The sequence below is a fragment of the Malania oleifera genome, chromosome 13, assembly GCF_029873635.1.
Source record: "Malania oleifera isolate guangnan ecotype guangnan chromosome 13, ASM2987363v1, whole genome shotgun sequence".
Classification (NCBI taxonomy): domain Eukaryota; kingdom Viridiplantae; phylum Streptophyta; class Magnoliopsida; order Santalales; family Ximeniaceae; genus Malania; species Malania oleifera.
The window spans coordinates 8,591,877-8,606,797 of NC_080429.1; the positions used below are offsets into that span (position 1 = coordinate 8,591,877).

Genomic DNA, 14,921 nt, shown 5'->3' on the forward strand with positions numbered 1-14,921 from the left:
ATTTAGAACATCAAACAAAACAGTAAGCCACTAACTATACGTTTGATGCGCCTTCAAGGTGGGGGGGGGGGGGATTGGAATTTGGAATGGAATGAAGTTCATCACATTTTTTTCATTCTATTCCATTTTTATCCCATTTCAAACTACATTTAAGTATCATCATATATGTTATCTTAAGACTTGTCATGATCAGCATGCAGTCTCCAATTCCTTTTCTGCCAATTAAAATAGATGCGTCATGCCATGCAGAATAAAAAGCAAAGCTTCAAAAGGCTTTCCTAGGAAATGAAACTGCTAAGCTTAAAAAAATTGTCTTCAGCATGAAATAACAACCCCATTCAGCATTGACTTAAACTGGAACTGAGTGGTGTATGGAACACATCAACTGGTCATAGTTCTGCAGCTGGGTGACTTAGATTGCACATATAAATCAAAATCTTTTTGATTTGGTGGAACACATTTACATAAAAGAATAACGATATTAAAGCCAAGAATGTGTTAATGTTTCGATGTAGAATGAGAAGCAGGTTTTTGGATTGATCATTTTGACCTAATTTTGAGGCCTATGTCAAATAATAGTTCAATGGATTATTGTGTCCTGAACCCATATGTGCTTAGTTAATTAGTTGTTTATTATGTGTATTTAGGTTGCTTGTTGTAGGATTATGTTCTTTGGGGGCTTGTTGACAATATTTGTGTATTTTTGGGGTGTGTGAGTCTCGTATATGTTTAGGGGTATAGGTGTTATTACTTGTGTTATTGGCTTCCTTATAAATAGTGTGTGAAGGCCATATAGGAGGTGGTTATTGTTGAATTTGACTGAATAGTAATGTGTGATCTTTTCCCCCCAAATTTATCTTCTTCTTCCTTCTTTTCCTACTTCCCCTTCCCTTCTCTTCAATTTCTTTTAATTTCTCTCTTGACAGCAGATCCTTGACACTGTCCTGTATCATTTGGTATTAGAGCCCAGTCATGATCTCCATTCTTCCATTTTCAGCCCCCCATTTTCCTTCCAATCATTATTATTCCTCCTCCCTCCTCTCTTCTCCCTCCTTTCTCTTCAGTTCTCTGTTCTTTGCTGCCCAGCAGCATCCTTTCCTCTTTCTTCTTCTCTGTTCCTCTTTTTCTTCTATTCTTTCTTCTATTATTTCTAATTCTCTTGCATATCTTTCTCTCTTTCTCTGATTTCTATATTCTCTTGCCAATATTCTCTAATTTCTTCTCCTCTTCCATAAATCTCTCTCTCTCTCTCTGATTTATGATATTCTATCTATGATTTCTGATTTTCTCTCTTTATTCTCTTTCTTCCTCTGATCTGTCTACAAATCTTTTGCTGTTTTCTTCTCTTCTTCCATCTTCTATCTTATTTTTCTTCTTCTCTCTTCATTCTTTATCTCTTTCTTAATTCTTTGTATCTTTCCCTCAATTTCTGACTTTCTATGCTTGTCTACATCAATTACTAGTCCTAGATTTCGGGGAAAGGAAAAAAACCTGCAACTTCCATCCAAATCACAATCATGACCTCAAATTTCGACACTACTTCCCAAGAGTTGTTTTGCAACAGCATCAGTACCATTCGAAATAGACACTTTTGAAAGGCCCTTCCACGAAATTTCATCACCTTTTGACGAGCTGTGTGGTCCCACGCACCACTCGGCGTTGTCCCTCCTTAAATCCCTAGTTTCTTGCGCATTTTTTTGGTCACACCACCACCACCTCCATTATTGCAATCATCACTTCCTGATCTACCTTCGTTTGAAGTTTCATTGCTGGAAACTTGTCACTAGAGACTCATGCACCCCATGCGCCAGTGAAGCACATGTGGAATTTTCTTTCCCTGTACTGCAACTTCCAAACCCGAAAAAGAATTGCTTCCAGCCATTGTAATGTGAATTTTTTCCTACAAAAACCTGCAATTTGGTGAAGTTACTTGGTGGAAAGATTGATTACCTGAGTTTTGTACACATTTTGAAGGATCTACAAGTGCTGCTAACATCAGAATCAGATTGCTGCCATTTTTAAGTTGTTTATGAGGGTTTGTTTTACTTGAAGTTTGTTTTTGAGAAACTGAGAGTGAAGTTGTGGTTTGCCCGAATAGATTAAGGATTCTTAGCAAATAGTCATAAGGATCCTTGGTGATATATAATTGCAGTAAATACACACACAAGGCAGCATGGTGACACACATTGAGCTGTCTGTAAAAGTAGAACTATTGTCCATAGGGTACAAGACATGGAGAGTATCTTGGAGTCTTTTACTAAGGCTTTGAATATGCTACCAATCGAAGTTGGAGCCTTAGGTAAGAGGCCAATGGATTTTCTTACGAAATAGGAAAGTGGTATAGCTGCTGTTTTTCGTACTTTTGAGTTGCATGAAGGCTGAAATGATAATTTGAGTAAAGGAATTAACCTAGAAGTTTCGAATTCCAATGATGATGGCTCAATGAATTCGATGATTGGGTGTATTTTTTGGAGTACTATTTACGATTATATGACATGAATGAGGCTTCAAAGTTTTATTTGGTTGAATCCAAATTGAAGGAAACTCCTTGAATTTGGTGGATTAAAACAACACGAGATCTTTAGAAGGAGATTTGGTGTGATTACGTGGGACGAGATGTTGCGAGCCATGCAAAAGCAATTTGTACCTCTTAATTACCAGCAGTGTGTTCATTTGCAACTCTTTGATTTGAAGCAAAAGGAAAGGATAATGACAAAGTGCACTATCATTTGGTTAGTCATGTTGACATAGAATGGCTAGGAAACACTGATATTGACAGGAGTATAGATAGATGCAATATTGACGCAGTGAAATGACACTTTTTTCAAGATATGTTAATTAATATAAAAATGTATATATTTGGGCATTTTTCCTTTTTAAATGGAAAATAATGAGGATTTGAAATGAAATAGGCATCATTCATGAGCAATTGTGAATTGCATAATCATTAACACTCATTTTATAGAACTCAAGAAACATTCATTATTCATGAAAAACCAAAAAATCATCCAAAGCTTCCAAGAAAAATACAAAAATATTTATCCAAGTATAAATCTAATTAACACAAGAAAACATCCATGTGACTAATAAAACCATCCATGTGATTAATAAAACTGACTCATGTCATTAACCTTCTCGTCTTGAAGATGCATTTTTTTCCTCTTATATCAAGAGAATATATGTCTTATAGAGAGCATGTCTGAATGAAATTCACCACTAATATATATATGTATATATGTATATTTATGTGTGTGTATATATATTCTTTTTTTGTTTTTTGGTTGAGGAAGCAAATTGAAAATTTCAAATAGAGGGAGGGAGAGTGAGTGACTCATTTGAGCAAAGAAGAGGCTTTGAGCCTTTGAGAGAGAATGCGCTTCAAGCATTCGATAGAGAAGAGGCTTCGAGCCTTCGACATAAGCCAAGGTCATCATCGAGCAAAGGAGTGAAGGATGAGATGTCTGCTGAACTAGGAAGCACCGATACTGGTAAGGGACACAAATTCAACACAATATGGATACAATGATATGACAATTTTGTAAAACAAGGATATGATACCACTAGGATAACAACAACAAAAAAACCAAACCAAACCTTGAGTCCCCACTAGCTCGGGTCGGCTACATGAATTCTTTTTTGCTAATTTATGCGATCATGAACCATTTATTTTGTCAGATTAAAGGCTATTAAATCCTTACTTACCATCTCATTTCAAGTTATTTTAGGTCTACTCTTATCCCCCGTCTACTACTCCTCATAGTAACTAACTCACTCTTCCTCATTGTGGCACTATGTGACCCACATTGCAAGTGCCCAAACCATCTAAGTCGTCCATTCCTTTTCTTCTATAGGAGCTACACCTAACTTACTGGGAATTTGTTCATTTTTTAATTTATTTTTTAGTTTTCTACCTCTCATCACTCTAAGCATTCTCATCTCGACAACTTTTACTTTTTGGATATTTTGTTTCTTCGTCACCTAATATTTTGATCCATATAGTATAGCTGGTCTTATAGTCGTCCTTTAAAACTTTCCTTTTAATTTTAAGGATATTCTACGATCACAAAACATACTTAAAGCACTTGTCCATTTTACCCAACCTGCTTTAACTCGATGCATTACATCCTCTTTAGTTTCTACTTTAGCTTGCAAAATAGATCCAATGTATCGAAATCTACAAGTGCTATTTATTTATTCATCATCAAGTTTAACTTTGTCTCCAATATTCTTCCTATTATTACTAAAGTTTTCAGTTATTTTATCTTATTTCTACTTATCCTAAAGCTTCTAGATTCCAAAGCTTCTCTCTATAATTCTAATTTAACCTCTACTCCGTTTTTAGTTTATCAATCAATACAATATCATCTGCAAACAACATACACCATGGAACCTCATCTTGGATACTCTTAGTCATTTGATTCATCACTAAAACAAAAAGATAAGGGCTCAAAGCAGATCCTTGATGTACACCTATTATGATTGAAAATTTTCTACTTTCTCCATCTATAGTCCTTACACTATTCATTATCCATCGTACATATCCTAAATGACATCAGTATACTTATTACACACACCATTTTTTCCTAAAACCCACCATAAAACTTCCCTAGGTACCCTATCATACGCTTTCTCCAAGTCGATAAATACCATATACAAGTCCCTCTTCTTTTTCCCTAGACTTTTCCATTAATCTTCTTAAAAGATATATAGCTTCTATAGTAAATCTCCCAGGCATAAAACCAAATTGATTTTCTGAGACCTTCACTTCTATCCTTGATCTTTGTTCAACTACTCTTTCCGTCAGTTTCATCGTATAACTCATAAATTTAATTCCATGATAGTTATTACAATTTTGAATATCTCCTTTATTTTTTGTATATAGATATTAAAGATATTGATTAAAGTGTAAGCCAATCACCATCTTTGATCATTTTATCTTTAAATTTTATTTTATTTTCTTTCTTTAGGTTCCACCACTTAGTTCTCTTACATTGGTTTATCTTATCATTTCTTTTTCATTTTTTAATACATATATCTAACACTAAGACTTTATGTTCTGTGGTTAAGCTTTCACCTAGGATAACTTTATAATCCTTGCATGATGAACGATCTACCCTCCTATTTATAGAAAAAATCTATTTGACTTTTATTTTGTCCACTTTTAAAGGTTATTAAGTGTTCTTCTCTCTTCTTATAGCGAGTATTCATTGTAATAAGACCATATGACATAGTTTAGTCTAAGATCATCTTCTCAGACTTATTTTTATTTCCATACCCATATCCTCCATGTATCCTTTCTTAACCTTTATTGTACTTTTCAACGTGTCCATTCAGATATGCTTCTTTGAATATTTTCAGTCCCTGACATGCCTTATATAATACTATCCATATCTTCCCAAAATCGCCTCTTAAGATTTTTTGCTAAGCCTACTTGAGGAGCATAAGAACCAATGATATTTATCATCTCTTGGCCTAAGATCATCTTGATTTTTATTATTCTATCCCCTACTCTATTTACATCTACAACGCAATCTTTTAAGTTTTTGTCTATAATAATTCCTATTCTATTCTTATGTTTTTCTTTTCCATTGTACCAAAGTTTAAATTTTGATTTATTAATTTTTCTACTTTCTCCCCCACCCAATAAGTTTCTTGAAGGCAAATTATATTAATTTTTCTTCTAATCATTGTGTCCACAATCTCCATGCTTTTACCCATAAGGTTTGCCTATATTCCAAGTTGCTAATCTAATCCTAGTCTCTCGAACTAATTCTTTACCCGCTCACGTCCAAAATGATGCGTGAACCCTCGCATATTTGTCATCGTACTCAGTTGTCGACATGGCGTGTCACCTCGGGGCGACGACCTAGCCCACCCTCACCTACTTTTCGCCACACTTGGGTGGTACAAGTGCAACACGTCCCTTGTAGGGGATGCCCCAACAAATATTTGGTAAGGGTTCATGCCATAGTGATCTAACAAATTTTATGCTGGTTGCCAGCTACCTAACGCAACCCTCTTCCTTTACACGGGCTTGGGTATGACTGTGTGTGAAAAGATTTGGACATTAAATGCATAATAGGTAGAGTTACGATATGGTCAAGATACGTTAGTTAATTAATATTAAAAATAGACATATTTTCAGACATGCTTTTCCTTTCAAGTGAAAAATATTGCCAATGGTAATAATATGCATGTATGGTAATAACATGTATATACATACATAAGTACTTATATATATTTATGTATATAGAGAATTATTCCTGCATTTAAAGAGCCAAAGGGTTAGATCCATGAAATTTCATGCATTGGGTTGGTCTTTTGTGGAGGCCCATGTGGCCAAATAACACTTGGGTCCATGCCCATATGGCTAAGTTAAGGGTATTTTGGTCAATAGTGATCAAAGTATTTAAATGCAGTACAAATATTTTGGTCAATCAAAGGCCTAGATATTTTCCCCAACTCATTTGGCATCTCTTTTGATAGGCAAAGCAAGAGAGAATGATAAGGATAGAGGGACTTGCTGCTGTGGGCAGGTTGCTCTTTTCTCAAATTGTCAAGCATGTGCTAGTCATTGGGGTTGAGAGGAGGTTCCAAGGTCGCGAGAGTTAGGGTTAGCTGGTTTAGAAGTTGTTCGTGTTCATCTTCTCCTTTTGGGCTGTGATGTTTGGCAACAAAGGCTAGGAGGAGGTTCGAAGGCTGGGAGGGAGGTTAGAAGGTTGCAAGCGGGAGCTATGGTTAAGTAGAAGTTCATGTTCATGTTCATCTTCTCGATCCTTCTACATGTGATATTTTTTGTTTTTTGATTTTTTGGTTTGTTGCATTTTACAACCAAAACATGTCCTGCACATATTCATACGTATATGCTCATGTTCCGACGTATTCAAACATGTTTGAAAGATAAAAAACATAAAAAAATTACGGATACATGTCAGATAGGTATCCGACCGTATTAGTGTTGTGTTTGTATCTGTATTCGATAAGTATTTGATACAGACACTTCCCATATTTTGAAGTATTTGTTCTTCCTAGCTGATAAATTGGCTAAGAAGATTGGAAGGCTAGGAGAGAGGTTCGTTCGCAAGGATGGGGGAGGAGGAGGTCGCAAGTCATGCTAAGCCTCAGTTTTTTTTTTTTTAAATAAATTTTTTCCTTAAAATAAAATAAATAAAAATTTATAATTTTTTATAAAGTGGTCAAAGGAAGAATGTAAAGCACGATGCTTGACATTAAAACATGTCATGGGTGTGTCTACACTGTATACGGTATCTTGATGTGTCCGAGCATGTCCATACGTGTCCAAAAATTGAAAAAAACAACAACAACAAAACAACAAACTAAGTCTTGAGTTCCAGTAGGGTCAGCTACATAAATCCTCTTTCGCCAATTTACACAATCGTGGGCAATTTCCTCTAACAATTTAAGGGCTATTAAAACCTTGCTATCTCATTCCAACTTCTTTTAGGTCTACTTGTATCCCTTCTATTGTCATTGACACTAGTTTACTCTCCTCCTCACTGGTGCATTATTTGGCCTACATCATAGGTGCCCAAACTTGAGTTTTTTACAAAAACAAGGTTATGAAAAAATAAAAACGCACAAATAGAGCTTATAAATAACAATATACCAAAATAGGGTTATTCGCACCTTGAAGATGCTGACAAGAGTGGGCCCCACAAAATTATGGAGATAATGCGTTTGCATTTTCAATTCTTGGACAAAATTGTTTGTCTCACATTGTTGGCCGGGCTTCACGATAAAAAAAGTGTCCACATGTTTGACATGCAGACAGAGAAAAGGGAAAAAGGTTTTCAATTGATCATTTGACAAATTGGGCCTTGAATAAAAGTTGTGTCTACATGTTTGACATGCGGACAAAGGAAAAAGAAGAGGGTTGTCAATTGAAAAGTGGTAATCAATGCAATATTATATTTCTTGATATGACTCATGCATGGGTTGATATGACTCATGCATGCATGCTTTTAATTGATCAATTTGATCCACCCACCCAAGACATGCAAAGGGCTTGTCTTGGGTGTCTTACTCCCGCCCTCCTCCCCTCCTCTCCCCAAGTCAAGTCACAACTCTTGACATTAAATTGATTATCAACCACTTAACCATTAATCACCTAATATATTAGAAATAAAATTTTCTTTCACTTCCTCCATATAATATGAAGCTTGCCACTCTCAACTCACCCCAACAATTGAGTTACACAAACCCTTTATCTTTCTCCCAAATTTTCTTTTCGCCACTTTCTTATTTAAATTATTCAAGTTTTTGTACCAGTTAAGGTAATTTTTTAATTAGATATTACTATGATATAATTATTAGTAACATACTGTATATTATATATAATTATCCTGGTTATTAGAATCGAGATCTGGATCGTAGGATCGCACGATTCTACGATCTAGATTCACCCAAAAGATACAAGTCGCAACAAAAATCGGAATCAAGTAGAATCATGGTAGAATCGTAAAAGAATTAATCGGAATCATAGGATCGTAAGTAGAATTGTACAGATCCTACTCTGTTACCTGGATTGGGATTATTTTTTTCCTTTTTGGGCTTCAATAATGTGGCCCAATACATGTTTTTATCCGCCCAAAGGTCCCAAAAGGTTTATGTTTGGTCCAAAGTCTTCTAAAATTGGGGCAAAATGGCTCCCAGCCTCCCATCAGTGAACAGATTCAGCAGAATCTGCACCTAATTTCCCTGGAGTTCGACACCTCAGTCCTCTGCTCCTCATTGAAATTCAGCAACCCTGCACCAGAATCTCTCTCCTGTTCGACAACCAGAGAGCCCTCCATCTGGTGACTGGTGTTTGATCAGCAGTAGCTAGCAGCAGTCTGGCTGTTTGATCAACAATTCTTTGGTGTTCAACAACCAGAGTTCCTGGGGGTTGACAAAAACCTAGTCCTCAGTCCTCGTCCTTCTTTGGTGTTCGACAAGAACACATCAGTCCTCTTCAACGCAGAGTTCTTGTTTGATCAGCAGCAGCCAAGAAAAGAGCCAAGCCAGCTGGTGTAGGAAAGCTGTAGATGTATACTTTGAAACAAATTTTTTGCTTCTTGAAAAGACTTAATAGTGAGCACTGTTTTTCTCCTTCTCCTTTTTCTTGCTCTTCTTATTTTTCTTCTTTTATTGTTTGAATTTTTTATTGTATTTTTAACTTCTTATGCCTACTAAGTTACTAACGAAGTTTTTAGTCTTAATACTTGTCATAAAGTTCCACATATATAAATTTTTAATATTTATTTTACATTGGAAGTAGAATCTTACGATTCTCTATCCGATTCTACGATTCGATCCTACAGATCCCTCCAACGAACCCACTTAGAATCTTGATTCTAACAACCTTGATTATTGTACATACATACATACATACATACATATACGTATACATTATTACTCACACTACTAACTTGCGAACCACTGCTAACTATTGTTAGTAAGCACTAACGCTGTTGGCCCACTAACTTGCTAAGTTTCACTAACCATTCTTATTCTTGTTCTTAGTGGGGTAACACTGTTAGCCCACTAACTCGCTAACTTTCACTAACCTATTATTCTTGTTCTTATTCTTATTAATGATACTAACTTGTTATATATTACATGTGTTTGTATTTGTGAACAATTTATATATGTGTGTGTATATTATTATAGTGATATAATATATTATAGTTATTATATACATGCATACATACATATATGTGCACATTATTTACTCACACTATTACCATTACTAATTGTTGTTGACTACTGTTATGAATCACTAACATCGCTAACTCAGTAAACCGCTAACTTTCACTACCTTTTTATCCTTATTTTTATTATTTTTGATGATAATAATTTATTTATACTTTTTATTATCATGTAACATAATAACTGAACATTACAATCATGGACTTAGGACCTTATGATCATAGGGTACTTCATGGACAAATGCATGCATCGGTCTACAGATGTTTGGCAGTCGTAGGATGGATCTCCACTTACATGTCATAGAAGAGATGCTGTGTTCCAATGTGAAATGCCCTTACACCAACGTGTCGTTCCACTCCTACAACAATCAGGTTTTTATGGAATGGTAGAGGTGGGGTTTTATTAGTTAGACTGACACCTTATCACTGCATTTGTTGAGCATTGGAGACTAGACAAACACGTTTCATCTACCTGTTGGGGAGGCAACGATTACATTGCAAGATGTGAATTTGCAATTTGGCCTTCCAATAGATGGACGTCCTCTAGTTGGTAGGATAGACCTTGATTGGGGAAGCTTATGTGTTGAGTTTCTTGGGATTGATTTGCGTCCACATCGTATGTTACGTCGTTGCCGATTTAATCTTGGTTGATTGGCTAGGCAATTTAGAGCAATGGAAGACAATGATGATGATATTTATTTGACTCGATGGGTTTGAGCATATATTTTGTAGTCGATAGGTGGTTGCCTACTAACAGATAAATCATACAATATGGTGAAAATTTGATATATTTGCCATTTTTACCCTTGTACTTCCCATATAAATGTGTTGCATTGATAGTAATGACGGGCCTACAATGTTCAAAACCTCAATAGATGGGCAAAAAGCCCAGAAGACATGATCAAATGTGCTAATCTAGTATCAACTGCATCATACGACCATAGGATCCACGACTTTGGATTGGAATCAGTGACAATTGGCATCCACTTTGGGAACAACTCGTATGACTTCTTCCAATTCCTGAACACATTTTCGACAACCTTCTGTTTACCTAACCACATCTTCCTATATGAAGGACAGTAATTAAAACATTCTTTGACCGCAACAGTTAATGCTGCGATGGTGATGTGTAGTTGTTCCTGCATCACTTGTTCAATTACCCTTGCAATCATCGTATGGGACGAATTGTGCATGATCTTGTGACATCATTGGATGCATGCATGTGTCTGGACCCACATATCGTGTAATCTCAAAGTCACCATGTATCTTGAGTATTCGAGCATTGAAGTCTCCATGGGCAATTGCTTTCCACTCGCCTTTTACATTGCATAGTCCATTTATTTGATTTAGACTCCACAACTGTGTACTCTCGATGTTTATGTGCCACTGTTGAATAGAAAGTTCCAACTCCATTTTGTCAGTGAATTGTAGTCCTTTGTGTAAATCCTTAGATGGATCCTACAATATTGCATTTGTTTCACGCGCCTATTGACATTGTAGACTGAGAGCATCTGAACCAGTATGTGAGAAAGTAGAAGATGACATCATGAAATCTTTGGGCATTTGTGATTCACTAGGGCCTTCGGATTGTGGCCCTTCAAGATAATTTTCATCTAGATTAGGGCCTTCATAGTCATCATCATTTATATCATGACACAATTCCTCCACACTTCTAGAAATTTTACCCTTGATAGTGTAATTTTACATTTTTTCTTTGAACCATATTCTTAATTACATTAAGGTCAATATTTGTGGCAAATACATCATCATTAGTAACATTCATGACATTGATTGGACTAGCATGCTCACTATGAAATCCTGAATTGTATCCGTCCTCTTGTTGTGTAAAATAATTTGTTCGTGGGGGAATGCACGATGCTGTATCGGACATGCCACAAGTCGTATTTAAATGACTGCGGATGCTATCCATGACATCTGTAGATGCATGTCTTATGTATGGAAGTGTAGAAAAATCATCACCTATGTTGGTATCCATGGCTTGGGAGTTTGGAGTTAACGAATTTGGTTGCTTGATTGGTAAAGCTTCTACATAGAGCTCGATTGATGTCATCTTGGTCAGTTGTAGCAATAAACCCATCATGGCCTCAAAATCATCATCGCCTCAAACTTCCACTAGTATGAAAGTTATTGCTGAAGGTGTCAATTGTAGATACCTAGCAATTATCTTCAACATATATTGAGATGGATCTATTGATAATGAATGATGTAATTTTGCACTCAATTGTTGAAATCTTATCCGTTGAGAGACTCACATTACTTTTGCTGGTGAATGATCATACTCTAGTCCATTTACTCCATATTGGCATTTTCCATTAAAGTAACATAAAATGTTTACTTTATTATCTGTCATTGTCATAACCTAGTTCAAAAAATGACAATAAATTAGTTATGCTTATGTATGTAATAAAAACAACAACAACAACAAGTCTTATAACGGAAAATGTAATATGAACGTAATAGTATATTATACACACACGTGCACATTTTAATAGACATGTGAATATGTAATAGACATGTCTATAATACAAAAACATAATATATTATATCACTATAATAATACACACACACACACGCAATATATAGTGAGTTAGTATCATTAATAAGAATAAGAATAAAATAATAAGTTAGTGAAAGTTATGGGTTGGCAGTGTTAGTAGTGTTAGTAAATAATGTGGACATATATGCATGCATGCATGTATATTATAATAATAGTAATAATGTATTATATCACTATAATAATACACACACACACACACACACAAAATTTGTTCACACATACAAACACATGTAATAGATAACAAGTTAGTATCATCAATAAGAATAAGAAATAATAAGTTTGTGAAAGTTAGCAAGTTAGTGGGTTAACAAGGTTAGTGCTTACTAACAATAGTTAGCAGCGGTTAGCGAGTTAGTAGTGTGAGTAATAATGTATACGTATAATAATAATAATAATAATGTTATTATTATTATTATTATTATGTAAATATAGCAATAATGATAAATTGTTCATATATAACGATGTAAATATGAATATGAATACATATAATACATATATATTATAATTATATATAATATATAGTATGTTACTAATAATTAATGAATAGTAGCATCTAATTAAAAAATTATCTTACAAAAAATTGAATGATTCAAATAAGAAAGTGGCTGAAAGAAAATTTGGGAGGAAGATAAAGGGTTTGTGTAACTCAATTGTTGGGGTGACTTGAGAGTGGCAAGCTTCAGATTATATAGAGGAAGTGAGAGAATTTTATTTATAATATATTAATTAGGTGGTTGGTAGTTAGGTGGCTAATAATCAATTTAATGTCAAGAGTTGTGACTTGGCTTTTGGGATGGTGGTAGGAGTAAGACGTCCAAGACAACTCCTTTGCATCTTGGGTGGGTGGATCAAATTGGGCAGTTAAAAGCATTCATGCATAAGTCATATCAACCCTTGCATGAGTTGTATCAAAAAATATTTTATATTGCATTGATTACCACTTTTCAATTGCCAATTTTTTTTTCCTTTATTTGTCCGCATGTTTGATGTCGACACAACTTTTATTGCAGGGCTTGATTGTCAGATGATTAGTTGACAACTTTTTTTCCCTTTTTCTGTCCGCATTTCAAGCATGCAGACATACTTTTTTTCTTTCATGGGGTCCGGACGTCTATGTGGGACCCACATTTTTGTTCTAGAATTGAAAATGCGGACACATATCTCCATAATTTTGTGTGGCCCACTCTTGTTCACATTTTCAAGGTGCGAATAGTCCTATTTTCGTATATTGTTATTTATAAGCACTATTTGTGTTTTTTGTTTTTTTCATAACTTTATTTTTGTTAAAAACTTGCCCAAACTTGTCTTCCCCTTATCTTATCTTTGACAGGTTCTATGCCTAACTTACTGCAAATGTGTTCGTTCTTTTATTGATCTTTTAATGTTATACCATTCATCTACCTTAGCATTCTTATTTCGATAATTTTTACTTTTAGGATAACTTGTTTCTTAGTTGTCCAACATTCCGATCCGTATAGCATAGTTGGTCTTATAGCTGTCCCAAAAAATTTTCTTTTAATTTTAAAGGTATTCTATGTTCATTTTTTTTTTCTTTATAACAAAGGGTATTCAATGATCATAAAACGTGCCCAAATCACTTCATTTTTTTCTATGTATAACATCTTCTTTGATTTCTCCTTTAGCTTGCATAATAGATCCAAAGTATCAAAATTAGTAGTGTTATTCATTTCTTAACCATCAAGTTTAATCTTTTTTTTAATATTCCTTTTACTACTGAAATTACATTTCATGTATTATGTCTTATTTCTACTCATCCTGCAAGTATAGATTTTAAAGTTTCTCTCCTTAATTCTCTCTTAGATTTTAAAGTTTCTTTCCATAATTCTAACTTAGATTCTACTTCACCCCTAGTTTCATCAATCAAGATAATATCATCCGTAAACAACATACATCATGGTACTACATTTTGTATACTCCTAGTAAGCTCATCTATTGCTAGTGCAAAAAGATGAGGGCTCAAATCATCTCCTTAATATGTGATTGGAAATTTTGTAGACTCTCCACATGTAGTCCTAAGGCTAGTTAATATATCTTTGATGCCATAGTTAATATATCTTTAATGGCATCAATATACTTACTATGTTCTCTCTATCTCTTTAAAACCCACCATAGAACTTCCCTAGGTACCCTATTATAAGCTTTCTTTAAGTTGATAAAACCTTTTTCTTTTCCCTAAACTTTTCCATTAATCTTCTTAATAAATATATAATTTCTATAGTTGCTCTCCAAATCAATTTTCTGATACCTTTGTTTGTAACAATCAATTATCCTTTCCCATAGTTTTTCATTGTATAACTCATAAGTTTAACCCGCCAAATAGTTATTTCAATTTTGGGTATCTCCTTTATTTTTGTATATAAATATTTAAGTGTTTTTTTTTCTATTCATCTGGCATTTTCTTAGTTTTAATAATTGTGTTAATAAATTAGTTAACCATATAATTCGTTATAACCTAGGCATTTCCAAACTTCAATTGGGATGTCATTCGATCCTATAGATTTTCCTCTTTTTTTTTTTAATGCAATTTTAACTTTATTAACTCTAATTTTGCAAATTAATCTCAAATTTTAGATTTTTTCTCATTTGTTGATTTTGAGTTTAAGCCTTCTATTTGG

General features: G+C 34.5%; 1 protein-coding gene across 2 annotated transcripts in view; it reads left to right on the forward strand.

Moving 5' to 3' along the window:
* LOC131146810 (uncharacterized) overlaps nucleotides 1–14,921 on the forward strand; it is a 28,964-nt gene that overhangs the window by 880 nt on the left and 13,163 nt on the right. Inside the window, exon 1 of one of the 2 annotated variants that reach the window (XM_058096604.1) lies at nucleotides 13,300–13,488. The exons of the other annotated variant lie outside the window; for it this stretch is intronic. Within the exon in view, the coding sequence (XP_057952587.1) occupies nucleotides 13,358–13,488 (131 nt within the window). The 5' untranslated portion in view covers nucleotides 13,300–13,357. Of the gene's footprint in view, nucleotides 1–13,299; nucleotides 13,489–14,921 lie in introns of those variants that run through there. 2 annotated transcript variants of the gene reach the window in all.